This window comes from Schistocerca cancellata, chromosome 2, assembly GCF_023864275.1.
Source record: "Schistocerca cancellata isolate TAMUIC-IGC-003103 chromosome 2, iqSchCanc2.1, whole genome shotgun sequence".
NCBI lineage: Eukaryota > Metazoa > Arthropoda > Insecta > Orthoptera > Acrididae > Schistocerca > Schistocerca cancellata.
The window spans coordinates 418,895,864-418,912,902 of record NC_064627.1 but is presented as its reverse complement, the minus strand read 5'-3'; the positions used below and the strand labels follow the sequence as shown (position 1 = coordinate 418,912,902).

The window sequence follows — 17,039 nt, the reverse complement described above, 5'->3', positions numbered from 1 at the left end:
CATGCCATGTTGAGTAGTGGTATGAACTGGAGGGGGCAGGATTTAATGTTGGAATTAGTGTGGTTGGAGGGATTGACGATAAAGAAGTGCTTCCACTGCAGGGATTGAGAGGAGGAGAGTAGGTCTTTGACAAGTCCAGCATGGTTAAGTTTGGGTGTAGCGCTAAGGGCGAGGCCTTTGGATAGGACTGAAACTTTCGTGGAGCTGACGGTATTGTTGAAAAGGTTAACAACAATGTTAAGGGAATGTTTTGGCTCTGGATTTTTTGGAGAGTTGGTAGGAAGTTATGGGGGATGTGGCAAGTTGAAAAGGTCAGATAGCCAGGGTTTAGCTGCTGTAAGGGATGGACAAGGAGGAACACTGTGGGTACGATAGGGGTTGGATGGTAGTGCCCTGAGATGGCAGTAGTAAGTCAGCCCATGGTCATGCCCATGACCTTACCTTTATTGAGCACTACCTTTCCCAAGTCCTTCAGACTCCAAACTCACTGCCTCATTCCTCATACACCCATCTAACTTTATCCTAGAGAACTTGCCCGCGAAAGGCAAAGGTCCCGAGTTCGAGTCTCGGTCCGGCACACAGTTTTAATCTGCCAGGAAGTTTCATATCAGCGCACACTCCGGTGTAGAGTGAAAATTTCATTCTAGAAACATCCCCCAAGCTGTGGCTAAGCCATGTCTCTGCAATATCCTTTCTTCCAGGAGTGCTAGTTCTGCAAGGTTTACAGGAGAGCTTCTGTGAAGTTTGGAAGGTAGGAGACGAGGTACTGGTGGAATTAAAGCTGTGAGGACGGGCCGTGAGTTGTGCTTGGGTAGCTCAGTCGGTAGAGCACTTGCCCGCGAAAGGCAAAGGTCCCGAGTTCAAGTCTCGGTCCGGCACACAGTTTTAATCTGTCAGGAAATTTCATACCAGCGCACACTCCGCTGTAGAGTGAAAATTTCATTCTAGTAACTTTATCCTATTCCACAACTACTTCCCCTTTGAAGTGAAGGTATATGAATGAAGTGGTGTTCCATCGCACAACCAACCTCCTCAACATCTCTATGCCACTCCTAATCACAACCCCGTGCCACAAGGTTAATATCCCTGTAGAAGATCCATGCGCAAGATCTGCCCAATCCACCTACCCAGCACTTCCTATTCCACTCCTGTCACAGGTTTATCCTACCCCATCAGGGGCCGAGCCACCTGTGAAAGCAGCCATGTCATTTACCAGCTCTGCTGCAACCATTGCACAGCTTTTTATATTGGTATGACTACCAACCAGCTGCCCACCAGGATAAACTCTGCCGTCAAACTGTGGCCAAGAGCAGAGTCGACCACCCTGTGGCACAATATGCAGCTGAGAATAACATGCTTGATTTCAATGGCTGCCTGATCCATCTGGACCCTGCCCTCCACCACCAGCTTTTCTGAACTGCGCAGATGGGAGCTATCCTTAAAACACAATCTTCACTCGTGTAATTTTCCCAGCCTCAACCTACGGTAACATACTGTTCCCTCACCCTCCACCCAACAGTTTCCACCCCCCTCAGTCCTATCATCTTCTCCCCATTCTCATCTCCCAGCCTCTTTGTTTGCCACCCTCTGTTAACATGTCTCTCCCTTTCTCTCATTTCCTCAGCCCACTGCCTAACAACTTCCTAATGCTGTGCCTGTTGGCATTCTAGTCCCTGCATGCTCCATCAGACAGCGTTCATCTGTTCCCCACCCGTACATTACTATCCCTTCCCCTTTCCTCCCCCTCCAGACTTCTGCTGCCATTCCATGTGATAGATACATTCTGGCCTGAGCTGTGGAAGTTGGCAGTAATGTGTGCATGAGGTGTGGTTGCTTGTGTGTATGAATGGTGAGTGTTTCTCTGTTTCTCTTTTGCTGGTGAAGGCTGTGGCCAAAAGCTTTGTGTAAATGCTTTTAATTGTGCCTGTCTGCAACTTAACATGTTCTCTTTATGGTAAGTAGCAGTCTATCTTTTTGCACATTGTTTGCTTTATATTCAGTCATTTTGAGCTGTCAATTTACTATCCTAGATGTTTTTAGCTTTTTAAATGTATAAACTGTGTGCCGGACCAGTCCGGCACACAGTTTTAATCTGCCAGGAAGTTTCATATCAGCGCACATTCCGCTGCAGAGTGAAAATCTCATTCTGGTAATTTAGATCACTTTGCAATAAAACAATCATATGGATAGTGGATTCATGCCACAGCTGCTCTTTTGGTAGTGAGAACTCCAGGCATAAGTAAACTTTTATTATTTACTGTTTCATGCAGTTTTTACAATACTTAGAGTGTTGAGGCAGTCTTCAAATGTGTAGGAGGTATCTAGTATATCTGCATCTGTACTCCCCATATTACTGTTTGCTGTGATAGGAGGGCAGTATACCAGAATAAATGCTCCCCTTCCCCCTTGTCCTCTTTATTCCTTGTTCCTTTCCCTGTTTTTCAAAGGAAGAATAATTATTAGTATATCCGTGTATCGGCTTTTCTGCTTATGGTATAACATTTTAACAGCTTTTCCGAAGTAAAATTTTTTTTGTTAAGTTTCTCTCTCTGTGAAGTTGTGTGAGTATATTTATTCCCTAACAAATTATGCCACTATGCTTTTTCAGATTTTTTATTTAATGTAATTTCCAGAATGTTTACACCTTATGCAACTATGAACTTTTAGCTTTTTTATTTATTGGAAGTTCCAGGATGTTGACACCTTATTTTTCCCCATATTAATATTCATTCTTCCTGTTACTAAATAATCAGGACTAAGATGTGTTTCTGAGCAACCACAAATTCTTTCTTATGTACCGTACAATTTTTTGTACTCTTGCAATGCAGTGAAGACAGCTGATTGTATAAAGAGTAACTTACAGTGTATCTGGTTATATTTATAAAATTTATTATTCTTATAACTCTGCAGATATCATTTTTGCTGCTGTCACTTTTGTTGACCCACATTAGCCAACAGTGTGTGTTTCATTTTTAAAAATTCTGTATTTGTTTGACATGCAAGTTATCAAAATAGCTGTCTACTAAATGATTGATGATTTGACCCAAAAGTGGAGTTCAAAAACGAAAATAGATGAGGAATCATTGTTGTGAAGTCAGTGGCCACTTGCGATAAATATACCATGAGATGTTGCTCAGCAAAATGTGTCAAATCAGTAGAGATTATGACCTGGTGGAATATCTTCTTCAAAGAAAATGGAGAAAACCATAAGATGATTTCCTCCAATGACTTTTCAACATTTATACTAAGGACCAGTCTTTTTCTGACAGTAGAAAGAAATTAATGTGTGCTGATGACTTACATCTAACAAAACCGTGTCCAAAATTCGAAGAAGTGGAAATATACTTTGTAATGTGTGAACAACCTAACTGAATACTGAAATAGAATCAAAATAAATGGCTGAGAGCTGGAGTATTGTTTTACCACAAAATATGTGGGTGTAACCCTACACTATACATTGGCCTGCAAGAGACACTGCCTTAATACCAAGAAACAGATTTCTGCGAGAAACAACCTTGTTCACAGGTTGTCAGGAGCTACCTATGAAAGTGATTGTCCTCAAACATTGAGAACTACAGTGTCGTCCTTGTGCTACACAGGAGATGAATATCTCAGTCCTTTGTAGTATTTGTTAGCACAGGCCCAAAGGCTGATGTATTGATTGATCCCTGCAGATGGATATTTGAAATTTATACTCATTTATAAGCTTTCTTTATTATAGGTGACTCATTGTTGAAAAATGTAGCCGTTCCAAACTCCAAAAGTGACGTTCGACTATGAATTAGGATGCATCAATTACATACACACCTAAACAGCATCTTAAACTCAAGAGAGAACGTGGCAGATAAGTGTAGCAGAAACCCAAAACGTGTTTTTGTCCATATGGGAACAAATTCGCTTTGAAACAACAGCAAAGAAGAAATTGTAAACCATGCAAGGAACCTTATCCGAACGGCCAGAAGATTCTACATGAATTCCAGGATAATAATCAGTGGCATTGTGTACAGATTGGTGAGTGACAGCTATGTGCCGAGAATAAACGGCAGTATTAGAGAACAGTGCAATAAACTAGGAGTCATTTTTATTGATCTCAACAAAGTTCTAAGTGCAAAGTGTCTTGCCAAAGAAAGACAAAACTAATCCATTATCTGGCAAGAAATGTGCCAAAGTCTATAAGTAATAGTCAAAGTGGATATGTTATCCACTAGAATATAAATGGTTTAAACTGATGCTTCAAATAATAAAAGCTCCAAAACAGACGAATTGGAAATCATTCTGTCAGAATGTGCAAATATTAGAGTTGTTTGTTTAAATGAACACTGTTTTACTGAGGTCACAATTAAATTTTTTAACGAAATAGGGAACTTCAGATTAGGAAGTAGCTTTTGCAGAAGAAAAAAGTCACGTGGAGGCTGATGTATACTCCTACATAGTGGTATAAATTATGAGACCAGAAATTGTTTTAATTATTTAAATGAAGAATGTGTGTTTGAGAGCTGTTGCATGGAAGTAGTGGACTCACTAACAAAGGTTATAATAATCTCAATATACAGAATTCCAGGGACGTCAATAACAGAACTATTCTTATGTAAGCCTCAAATTAAGCTATAAGACCTTTGTAGAGAAAAAAAGTAATAGCTGCTGATTTTAATATTGATATCACATGTGATACTAGCCGCACTTCAAGATTCACTGACTTAGTAAAGAAATATGGTTTCAAATTGAATTTCTTTGAATCTAACAGAGACAACGGCCAATCAGCAACCTGTATTGGCAATGTTCTAACTAATTATATGTATGAAGATGTGTATAAATTTTGTCTAGATCTAGGTATTTCAGACATTGTGCATTGTTCGTTGAGTTGCCACAAACAGATTGGAACATTTCACGTATAAGAACCCTTATGAGCAGGAACTTTAGCAAAGAAAACTTGCTAATATTTAGTAAGAAGCTAAAAGAGAAAACAAGGTCTTTTGATCATTGTGACTCAAATGATGAAAACTTTGAGAAGTTCCTAAATAGTGTTCTTGGCGTCTTTACTGAAACATTTCCATCTAGACTCTGCAGCAATAAAATGACAAATAAATTAAAGTGGATTACCTAGGGCATACAAATTACCAGTGTAAGGAAAAGGCAACTGCACAGAGAATTAAAATATAATAAAGATATTGATTTCATTGAATATGGTAGACTGTATAAAACCATATGTAAAAGAGTCATCAAGGCAGGAAAACAACTGGCAAATAACAGGCTAATATTAAATCATAAAAGTAAGACAACAGCTGTGTGGTCAATCATCAAATTTGAGCTAGGTGTTAAATCCTGTAACCAAGAAATTTCAAAAATATTAATTCTGCCATTCCTATACATGTAAGAGGTTATTACATTTTTGTACACCAGACATGAATTATTTGAGGGAAACCATTTTTTCCATTCACATAATACTAGAAACAAAGAAAATTGTATGCTCCCCTCCCACCGCCTCAGACTGTATGCCCTGGGACCACAATACATGGGAATGAAAATTTGTAATAAATTAAAAGGGAACAAGTTGATGCAGATGAATTTAGGTCCACTTAAAAGAAAGCTGTATGAGGCACTGACACTGAAATGTTATTACTCAGTAGATGAATTCATGGAGGACACACTGGAAATTTGAGTTTGATACAATGTGTTACATATTCCAAGAAATATCGTTATACTGTTACTATTTATTGTTGTGCTATTATTTATTAGTTTAAAAATCATTGTAGCTGTATTATAAATTTTTGACGTCTCCTGTATGCAAACCAAATGGATTGCAAATGTATGTATTGAGATGAATAAAACACAATTCAATTCACAATTCTTCATTATCTAGCTGGTATAGCATGACCATATATACAGCGGAACATTACAGTTCTGTGTGAATGAACAAGGGCAACCAAGAATGAATAGGGACAGGAAAAAATAATTTTATTTTATGGTCAAAATCGGTGTTGTTGTTTGTCAGATTCAGTTTAATGTTTTTGCAAAATTCATCTTTTTTTTTTTTTTTCAAAATTTGCTGCTGTTTATTTTACCAAATTTGGTTTGTTTGTCAAATCTGATATTATTTTTTTGTCAGATCTGGGTTCTTTTTGGAAAATTCCATGATATTTTTGCCAAATTTGGTATTGTAGTTTGCCTATTTCAGTGCTGTTTTCATCCTCTCTACAAAATTTGTTACGTGAGAAGTGCACTGTCATTTTAAGATTATACAAGGACCTCAGCCTTGAGGAAATTAGAAGTCAAATGCAGTTTTAACATTCAATAACCATCACTTAATAATATTAGTAACATACCACCCCCAGTGTATAACATTTTTATGCAACAAAATTACAATTTTCGTGCTATCTCGTAAAAACCACTGATTCCATATTATTTTGCTAAAAACCCCTAATCTATTGTTTCTGCAAAATATTCCAGTCCCTAGACATGAACCGCAAAATACATGGCTACTGATAGATGGGCTGTTAGTCTTGCTAACACAGTAGTTGCAGCCAAGTTAGCAGATTACTTGGATGCTTTTCCCGCCTTTATGAGGATAGGAAATACATGTGACAGACTGGAGTAGATGATAGTAGGCAGATGTTATGGTACAGGTCTTGCATCTAGGTCTTTCACAGGGAGTTGGGAGCAGGTGTGGATAAGGACTGACAAAGATATTGATAGATGATATTGCAGAGATGGGGTGGATGATGGGTTACCATTCTGGGAAGGATTATGCATGCCTGGATATGACACAATGTTGTAATTGTAGCAGAGAATGTGATTCAGTTGCTCCAGTCCTGGGTAGTCACAAGAGATACTCCTTTGTGGCCTGTCAGGGTGTATGTGAGAGGCGATTGGCAACTGGGGAGTCAAGACATGAGATATCTGTTTTTGGAGAGGCTGTCATTCTCCATCCTTTGTTAAATATTTTTTTGTGAGACAACTGTATTCTGAATTTTAAATCTGTAATAAGTCCTCTTGTTAGATATCTTATTGATATCTAATGCTGTACTTCCAGTTCTAGTTCGTTCCTCCCACACATCTGTATTTTCTGTTCTCTTCCTTGGCTCCTTCTCGTTTAAATTTTCAAGTCTCTGCTGTTGTTACCAGTTAATATTTGATTTTCTTCCCATTTTGCCTTGTACATTTCCTGTGCTGCAGGGTCCTTGTGTTGGCCCTACATAAGCAGTGAATAGACTCATTTAAAGATGGCGACATTGCATCAGCAATTTCAATATTTCATTTTAACAACATTACTGATGTTTACACATATATGCCAGTGTATCAATAATATTGATATATTCGCATGATATACCGGTACCAGTTTTTGTAATTCTACTTCCTACAATCTCTGCTATGTGTTGGAGGTAAGTAATTACAGTATTTCACACACCCTTTCAAATAAATGTCTCAAAACATATGTTCATTAAGTACTTGTAGTATCAGATTAAAATATGAAATTTAATATAGAATATTAGAGACATTGTTAAAGTCTTAATGTCGGTAAATACCAGATATCATTTGAGACAACATCAAAAAATTAGAGGAATTCTCAAAGGAAAAACATTGAAAATTGCATTAGATCTGAGGACACGTTGAAATTCCGCAGTCTACATGAAGAAATGGTATTTGTTTCATCAAACTTTGCTAGCAGCGTTCTTGTGTACTGGCCACAGTCTTCTCCCATGCTGACTTCCATGGAGCCGGAACTATTAAAGAAAAGAGCCGTTCTTTATTAGAGTGTTTGATAGAATTATCAGGCTGATCCTGTATCATAATGGATGCAGTGAATGTGCTATTAAACTGTTTCCGCCAGTCAGTATCTGCATACTCTCCAAAATTAAGCTTTACTGCCAACTCTGAAAGCTGCTATTCAGAAGCAATGTAACATTAACTTTAAAGACACATACAAATTGCTGTGCCTGTGTTTTTGGTTCCAAGGTTCAAAATTATTTTTTGACCCAAATTTATCACTGAAAGCTCTAAATAGATTAATAACATCACTGCAGAGCTTTCTGTTTCCTAAGATCGGATCTTGGTCTGAAACTGAGAATGCAAATGATTTGTCACCTGGTGTACTCCATTTTCCTCATTGGGTGCAAAAACTGAACCCTTGACCAATATCTAGAGAAAAGAATTGATATTTTTGAAGTGTACCTGTAATGTCTTCTCTTACGCATACCATGTGTGCTGAAAATTTCAAATGTAGTAGTTCATCATTGGGATGGAAAAAATACACATATATAGTGTGTGTGTGTGTGTGTGTGTGTGTGTGTGTGTGTGTGTGTGTTTTTGTATGTATGTGTATATGTGTGTGTGTCAATACTTTGCCTCAATATATTTTCAGCATCTATGTCACACAGATGATTTATTGAAGAAGAAAATTTTTCTATTAGGTCTACAACTTTGCTTCCGCCGTTTTGCAATAGACGGCAGCAGCGGCAAATGGTGTTCAGGTGGTTGATCATGTGTGTAATACAATAAGGTTAGGCATTTGTAAACATAATGCCATAAAAATATTAGTCGATTTGTGATTGCATCATAAGGTTATTCTCGATTAAGTACGTCAACTCATGTACCCATTTCTCGCCATTTGTGAGAAGTTTTAATGTTCTGCTTTAACATGAAGAAATGTGTGGTTGTGTCTCTTAAAATGCTGGGTAAGACCAATGCTATGAACGCCTTAAGAACAGTGATTTTGATGTCGAGGACTGGCTTGGCAGTGGAAGACAGAATGTTTTCGTAGCTACTGAAACAGATGAAGACAGTCACAGGACATCATTATCGAAAGCAATTGATGCATTCGAGCCCAGCACTGAAACACAAATGGCCGCAATACAGTGATAGACATGTAAAGGTAATTTTGTAGTAGGTCAGTGCTCAACCCCCATGTCGCAAAACCCATCAAAATATACATGGAAAAGTTGAAATGAGAAGTCCTGTCCCTCCCGCCATATTCTCCATACGTTGCTCTCTCTGACTACCACCTTTTCAGTCAGTGGCATACAGTCTGTCTGATCAGCACTTCCGATCATGTGAACAAGTGCAAAATTGAATCGATTCATGGATCCCGACAAAAGACGCCCAGTTCTTCTGCCACAGGATTCATATGCTATCCGAAAGATGAGAGAATGTAGTGGCCACCGATGGGCAATACTTTGAATCATAATTTTTTGTAACTTTTTCTCAATAAAAGCCCCAAACTTCGGGAAAAACTGGCGGAAGCAAAGTTGTAGACCTAGTATATGTAGTCCCATTTCTTCCAACTCATTTCCCTCTCCTGCCACATGAAGATACCTCTATTTTCAATAGCTATCATTTTTACCACATCTTGTTTTTGCATATTTCCTCTGTTGCTGGGTAAGAAGAAGTTTCTCTTGCCTACATTATCTACTGCAGCATTCTCAAAATGAGATAGACATTTATTAGTCTTGTATCATTTCAGATTCGAGCTAATGAAGCTCCTGTTGAAACAGCGAAGTTCATGGGACACGGTGTTTGTGACCATGTAACAAGATCGTCTACAGTACCAGTTCCTGTAGATGGTGGTGATGCAATTGCCAAGTGAGTGTCTTTGTAGTGCTTCTTTTTTATTTTCGTGCTGTATACGTTGTGTGTTCAGTGCAGTTCACACAAAATATGTCTTATATGTGGTTACAGTGTGCAGTTTTCATGGGAAATTTACTTACACAATTTGAAAAATCATTATTTCTTTCAGGGAGGTATTAAATATCTTCAGACAAATTCAAGCAAAACCAAATGATCTCAGAGGTGTCGGCATACAAATATCTCGACTGCAGAAAAGCTTGGGATCTAAATCTGTTGAGATTTCTAAATTTTTAGCTCCAAAATCAACAAGTAAAAATTCTATTAATGATCGCATGAAACAAATTTCTATCAATGACAGTAAACCAAACAAGAATTTGTCAGTTGTAGGAAGTCCTAATCTTAATGAAGAAAACGTGATGCAGGAAAATCTCAAAGACTGTGTGGGTAAAAGAGCAGTGACCGATGTGCCTGGTGGTAAAATTGACACATACTTTAAAGAAAAAAGTAAAGGAAGCATTATCAGAAGCAGTCCTGAAATTTGCAGCAGTCCCTCATCAATGTTGTCCAATGTCGACAAGAACGTTCTTGCAGAGCTACCAGAAGATATTCAACAAGAAATTTTGATGTATTCAAGGCACGTAACTGACGCAAAAACAAAAGAGAAGCATCATGTTTCTCCGAAACACTCTGCAGAAGGAAAACTAAAGGATTTATCTGTGAATGAAGAGGTGTATCAGGTACATATGGAAAACAAATTTTAGTAACCTGCTTTAATTACTGCCTTAAAATATTTGGTACGCGCGCGCGCGTGTGTGTGTGTGTGTGTGTGTGTGTGTGTGTGTGTGTGTGTGTGTGTGTGTCGGAGGAGGGACTGACTGACTGTAAGAAATAAATATACTGTTATTTAATTACTTTATAGAATCCAGTCCATTAAAAGTGCAAAAAGAAAATGAGAAGCAAACATTAATATTTGTGCCATATCAAATTATTGTCAGTTCTACTGTTAACATCAACTATATGTATTTAAGATAGTATATATGTTTTCAAAATTTTTGCAACTGGATGATAACTAACTCTTAACAGTTTGATCCCATACTCACAAACATAGTGACAGTGGATAGCATTCGAATACACTGTGCTCAGACTAGTATGGTGTAGTATGTCATTGTTGAATTTTTGTGCAGTAATTTTGTATGAAGCCTAGCATATTTTATGATCAGATTTGATATTGTGTTGTCCTTTAACTAACTGTTAATGCACTGACTTTTTCTTGCTTCTGTTTATCGGACTGCAGGAATTGTTTAACAGTACAACAAATAAATAAAGAATGACAGTTGCAGGTAGTATCAAATCATTTTAAAAAATTAACTGGATTTTCAGTCAGTGCTTGCCAGAGAATGATAATAGTTTTAAATAGGAAATATTTTCAAATGTGCCTCAAAATTTAACAGAACATTAGAAAGTGTTTCCTATGTAATACTGAAATCATTTAATATCACTTACATTTCCTCAATATATGATTATGTGCTTGACATGTCATGTGGTTTGCTGGATATGCTGTGCATGTTTCAGGCTGCAAGTCTCAAGATTTGGAGTTCAGTCCTCCTGTGTTACTAGGATTTTTTCCTGTCATTTATCACTTCTTTCATCTCTGACAATAATTTGTATAAGTGCAAAATTTCAAGTTTCACCATAGTAAACTGTAGGTACTTGTATGACTGGCAGTGTGTCATTTCAGAGGTCAAAGAAAGGCAAGGGCTTACCAACTCCAATAGAGAGTGCTTAGTAAAGCACTGTGGTGTTCAAATTAGCTTTTGAGGTGAGAACAGCTTTACTGTACCTTCACCTCTTCTAGTCTAGTACACTGCTTTTGGTATAACATAATAATCTTGTTATGGATGTATGAAATTACTACCATGTTGAAAAACCCCATGTTGATGGCACAACATTAAGAGAATTGTGTGGTATTGTACAATTTGCTTTAGAATTTTGGTTTAATGAACTGACACTGATTTATCAAGATATACCCATGAAAACAAGCCTACCCTGTTATGTTCTTTATTCATTAATGCACCTCTCAATTATCTGCCATTCTCTGGAAAACTTATATATGCCTAGCGTAGAAAGAAATGGAAGTGAATTATGTTCACTAACAAACATATAATGGTGTGTTAGTTGTCATCTTGACAACATAATCATAGACTTATATAACATCAGATTTGAATTTTTTTATACAATTGTAGATAAAGACTGTTCTATTAGGACAAATAGTGAAATATCATAATGTAACTCCTATTTCCAGTAATGTTTATTATTTATTACAATGTCTTATTGGCCATTCATAGGCCTTGTCAGCATCGATCTCCAGGTACAAAATTATTTGACTTAGACATTGACCATTTTTGCAATAAATGTAACTCTGTGGAAAATGAATTTAACGTCCAACTAACACTGTTTGCAACAAAATTCAGTGTCAGTATAAATTTTTCTTGCAAATCTAATATTGTTTTTTCTGCTGAGAGAAAGAAAATTTAAATATTAACTGTGTTTTTATTTCTTGTTACTTCTTTTACCTTGTGTTTTAGATTTTAGGAAGCTTTAATTTTCGAGTACTAGTAATAGTGTTCCATAGATTTTGTGTTTGTTTTGAATACAGTCCAGAGACAGTTAGTGCTTATTTTCGTTGTTTACAACAAGAAGTGTCTAGTAACCACTGTTTAGTCAGCTGTCAGCCGCCTTTAGTAAATAAGCAGTCTAGTTAAAAGTTGATTACTTATCTCTCTACAGTAAATTATTGATTTCTTAGAATGGATAGGATGTGTGACTGCTGTGTATGGATGCAGGAAGAGCTGGCTACTGTTCGCGAACAGCTGAACATGCTGATGGCCACGTTCAGCCATCTTCAGGCTGCTGCCTCGGAGTGTAGCGGCAGAGGGGAGTCTGGTGCATCGCATGGTACATCCCAGGTGTTACATGCTTCACCCACACTCCTTGCTGTCGAGACATCTTCGCGAGTACCGGGCATGGTTGGGCCACCCTCTCCCCAAGGTGATTTGCAGGTTCAACGGCGTTCGCGTCGCACGAGGTGGAAGGCAATGTGGAGGCTGGCCATGTGGCATCGCCCGCTCTGCCTGTGAGTGGACATGTGGCCGCTCCTTCAGCAAGATCTGAGCAGGCACACAGGGGGAGGGGTTTTTTTTAGTGATTGGGAGCTCCAGTGTTAGGCGGGTGATGGAGCCCCTTAGGGAAATAGCGGAATGGTCGGGGAAGAAGGCCAGTGTTCAATCTGTCTGCTTGCCGGGAGCTCTCATCCGAGATGTGGAGGAGGCCCTGCCAGCGGCGATAGAGAGCAGTGGGTGCACCCGACTGCAAATCGTTGCTCATGTCGGCATCAGTGACTCCTGCCGTCTGGCTTCAGAGGTCATCCTCAGTTCATACAGACGGTTGGCGGAGTTGGTGAAGGCGGAAAGCCTCGCTCACCAGCTGGAATCTGAGCTGACTATTTGTAGTGTCGTTCCCAGAACCAATTACGGTCCTCTGGTTTGGAGCTGAGTGGAAGGCGTAAACCAGAAGCTCAGACGATTCTGCAGAGATCTGGGGGTGAAAATTTCTCGACCTCCGCTATCGGATAGAGAAATGTAGGGTCTCCCTGAATAGGTCAGGCGTGTACTACATGCAGGAAGCGGCTACAAGGGTAGCGGAGTACGTGTGGAGTGCACATGTGGGGTTTTTTTTAGGTTAGAGAATTCCCTCCCTAGGCCTGACAAGACACCTCCTGAGACGCGACAACGTAGCAGTAGGCAAAACGCAACAGGGAATGACAATATTAATGTGTTAATAGTAAACTGCAGGAGTGTCTATAGAAAGGTCCAGAACTGCTGTCACAATGCCCACATAGTACTTGGGATGGAAAGTTGGCTGAAACTAGATGTAAACAGTAATGAAATTCTAAACTCAGATTGGAATGTATACCGCAGAGACAGGCTGGACAGTGAAGGGGGAGGCGTGTTTATAGTGATAAAAAGTGCAATAGTGTCGAAGGAAATTGACGGAGATTGGAAGTGTGAAATAATTTGGGTGAAGGTCACGGTTAAAGCAGGTTCAAACATGGTAATTGGATGTCTCCAAAGGCCCCCTGGCTCAGCAGCTGTTGTGGCAGAACACCTGAAGGAAAATTTGGAAAATATTTCGAGTAGATTTCCCGACCATGTTATAGTTTTGGGTGGAGATTCTAATTTACCAGATATAGACTGGAAGACTCAAACGTTTATAACGGGTGGCAGGGACAAAGAATCCAGTGAAATTTGTTTAAGTGCTTTATCTGAAAACTACCTTGAGCAGTTAAACAGAGAACCAACTCATGGCGATAACATATTAGACCTTTTTGGTGACAAACAGACCCAAACTATTTGAAACAGTTAACACAGAACAGGGCATTAGCAATCATAAAGCGGTTACAGCATCGGTGATCTCAGCCGTAAATAGAAATATTAAAAAAGGTAGGAAGATTTTTCTGTTTAGCAAAAGTGACAAAAAGCAGATTTCAGAGTACTTGACAGCTCAACACAAAAGTTTTATCTCAAGTACAGATAGTGTCGAGGATCAGTGGACAAAGTTCAAAACCATTGTGCAGTATGCATTAGATTAGTATGTGCCAAGCAAGATTGTAAGAGATGGAAAAGAGCCACCGTGGTACAACAACCGAGTTAGAAAACTGCTACAGAAGCAAAGGGACCATCACAGCAAACATAAACATAGCCAAAGCCTTGCAGACAAACAAAAATTATACGAAGCGAAATGTAGTGTGAGGAGGGCTATGTGAGAGCCATTCAATGAGTTCGAAAGTAAAGGTCAATGTGCTGACTTGGCAGAAAACCCTAAGAAATTTTGGTCTAATGTCAAAACGGTAGGTGGATCAAAACAAAATGTCCATACACTCTGTGACCAAAATGGTACTGAAACAGAGGATGACAGGCTAAAGGCCAAAATACTAAATGTCTTTTTCCAAAGCCATTTCACAGAGGAAGACTGCACTGTAGTTCCTTCTCTAGATTGTCGCACAAATGACAAAATGGTAGATATCAAAATAGATGACAGAGGGGTAGAAAAACAATTAAAATCGCTCTGAAGAGGAAAGGCCGCTGGACCTGATTAGATACCAGTTCAATTTTACACAAAATACGTGAAGGAACTTGACCCCCTTCTTGCAGCGGTGTACCGTAGGTCTCTAGAAGAGTGTAGTGTTCCAAAAGATTGGAAAAGGGCACAGGTCATTCCCGTCTTCAAGAAGGGATGTCGAACAGATGTGCAAAACTATAGACCTGTATCTGTAACGTTGATCAGTTGTAGAATTTTGGGACACACATTATGTTAGAGTACAATGACTTTTCTGGAGACTAGAAATCTATTCTGTAGGAATCAGTATGGGTTTCAAAAAAGACGATCGTATGAAACCCAGCTCGCACTATTCGTCCACGAGACTCAGAGGGCCATAGACACAGGTTCCCAGGTAGATGCTGTGTTTCTTGACTTCCGCAAGGCATTTGATACAGTTCCCCACAGTCGTTTAATGAACAAAGTAAGAGCATATGGACTATCAGACCAATTTTGTAATTGGATTGAAGAGTTCCTAGATAACAGAATGCAGCATGTCATTCTCAATGGAGAGAAGTCTTCCGAAGTAAGAGTTATTTCAGGTGTGCAGCAGGGGAGTGTCACAGGACCGTTGCTGTTCACAATATATATAAATGACCTTGTGGATAACATCGGAAGTTCACTGAGGCTATTTGTGGATGATGCTGTAGTATATCGAGAGGTTGTAACAATGGAAAATTATACTGAAATGCGGGAGGATCTGCAACGAATTGGTGCATGGTGCAGAGAATGGCAATTGAATCTCAATGTAGACAAGTGTAATATGCTGCGAACACATAGAAAGAAAGATCCTTTATCATTTAGCTACAATATAGCAGGTCAGCAACTGGAAGCAGTTAATTCCATAAATTATCTGGGAGTAGGCATTAGGAGTGATTTAAAATGGAATGGCCGTATAAAATTGTCGGTAAAGCAGATGCCAGTCGGAGATTCATTGGAAGAATCTTAAGGAAATGCAGGCCAAAAACAAAGGGAGTAGGTTACAGTACACTTGTTCACCCACTGCTTGAATACTGCTCACCGGTGTGGGATCTGTACCAGATTGGGTTGATAGAAGAGATAGAGAAGATCCACTGGAGAGCAGTGTGCTTCGTTACAGGCTCATTTAGTAATCACAAAAGTGTTACGGAGATGATAGATTAATTCCAGTGGAAAACTGCAAGAGAGATGCTCAGTAGCTCGGTATGGGCTTTTGTTGAAGTTTTGAGAACATACCTCCACAGAAGAGTCAAGCAGTATATTGCTCCCTCCTACATATATCTCGCGAAAAGACCATGAGGATAAAATCAGAGAGATTCGAGCCCACACAGAGGCATACTAACAATCTTCCTTTCCACGAACAATATGAGACTGGAATAGAAGAGAGAACCGATAGAGGTACTCAAGGTACCTTCCGCCACACACCATCAGGTGGCTTGCGGAGTATGGATGTAGATGTAGATGTAGATGTAGATGAGGAGCTAAAGTGAACAATCATTTTCTGCAGACCATATCACCAGGAAAAATGCTGACTGAATTCAGATAACCCCTCTCATTTCTCTCACTCACCTATAGTGTTCTCTCTTATTTTGGGATGAAATAATTACCTCATAAGTATCATTTCTCTGCTTTTAGAATAAAAAGTTTAATTTTTTTTTAAAGTTGGTATTTTGAAACAAACAGAATATATAAAAGTGCTCCTCTGCTGAATTAAGCACTGTCTAATTAGTTTCAGCTTGTGATATTAAGGTTCAGTCCAAAAAAATAATTTCACAATCGACAAAGGATTTAAAGTATTTCAATAAAATCATTTCTAGTGCAACATGCTTGGTTTGCAAATGCACTTTATTATTGTAAGTATATGTATTTGTAATTTTTATATGTTTTTATGAGCTGTAGTGTTGTTTTTTCTCTTTTCTTCAGGTCGATCCAAATTTTCTGTCCGCTCTTCCTGATGATGTTCGCATGGAGATAGAGGAAGATTTAAAGTATCAGAAGTGTCGGCAGCAGAAAATAGACCTTGTTATCCATCCAGTTAAGGGAAATAATGGTTTGTGAAGTTCTCTGTTTTTTTTTGTAGAAGTACACCAAAATTATTCCATCCAGTTTTTTAGGTTTTTTGTAGCAAGCAAACATTTGCTCTTAAATTTTTTTCTCTTGCTTGCTGTTGTCACAGAATTGCGATGATGATGATGATGATGATGATGATGATGATGATGATGATGATGAAAATAGTAATACAATATATTTGGTGGCAGCAACTTGTTATTTTTGGGAATTTGCTGGTCATCTCATATGACATTTTGTTTATTCATCATAGTTGTTATTATGACACTGTCTCATGG

General features: G+C 38.7%; 1 protein-coding gene across 2 annotated transcripts in view; it reads left to right on the top strand.

The window, feature by feature from the left end:
- The window catches only part of LOC126161866 (DNA repair protein REV1), a 117,357-nt gene that overhangs the window by 53,143 nt on the left and 47,175 nt on the right, over positions 1–17,039 (top strand). For both annotated transcript variants that reach the window (XM_049917982.1, XM_049917983.1), the window contains 3 exons: positions 9,458–9,576; positions 9,731–10,298; positions 16,618–16,744. In XM_049917982.1, the coding sequence (XP_049773939.1) occupies positions 9,458–9,576; positions 9,731–10,298; positions 16,618–16,744 (814 nt within the window). The remainder of the gene's footprint in view (positions 1–9,457; positions 9,577–9,730; positions 10,299–16,617; positions 16,745–17,039) is intronic.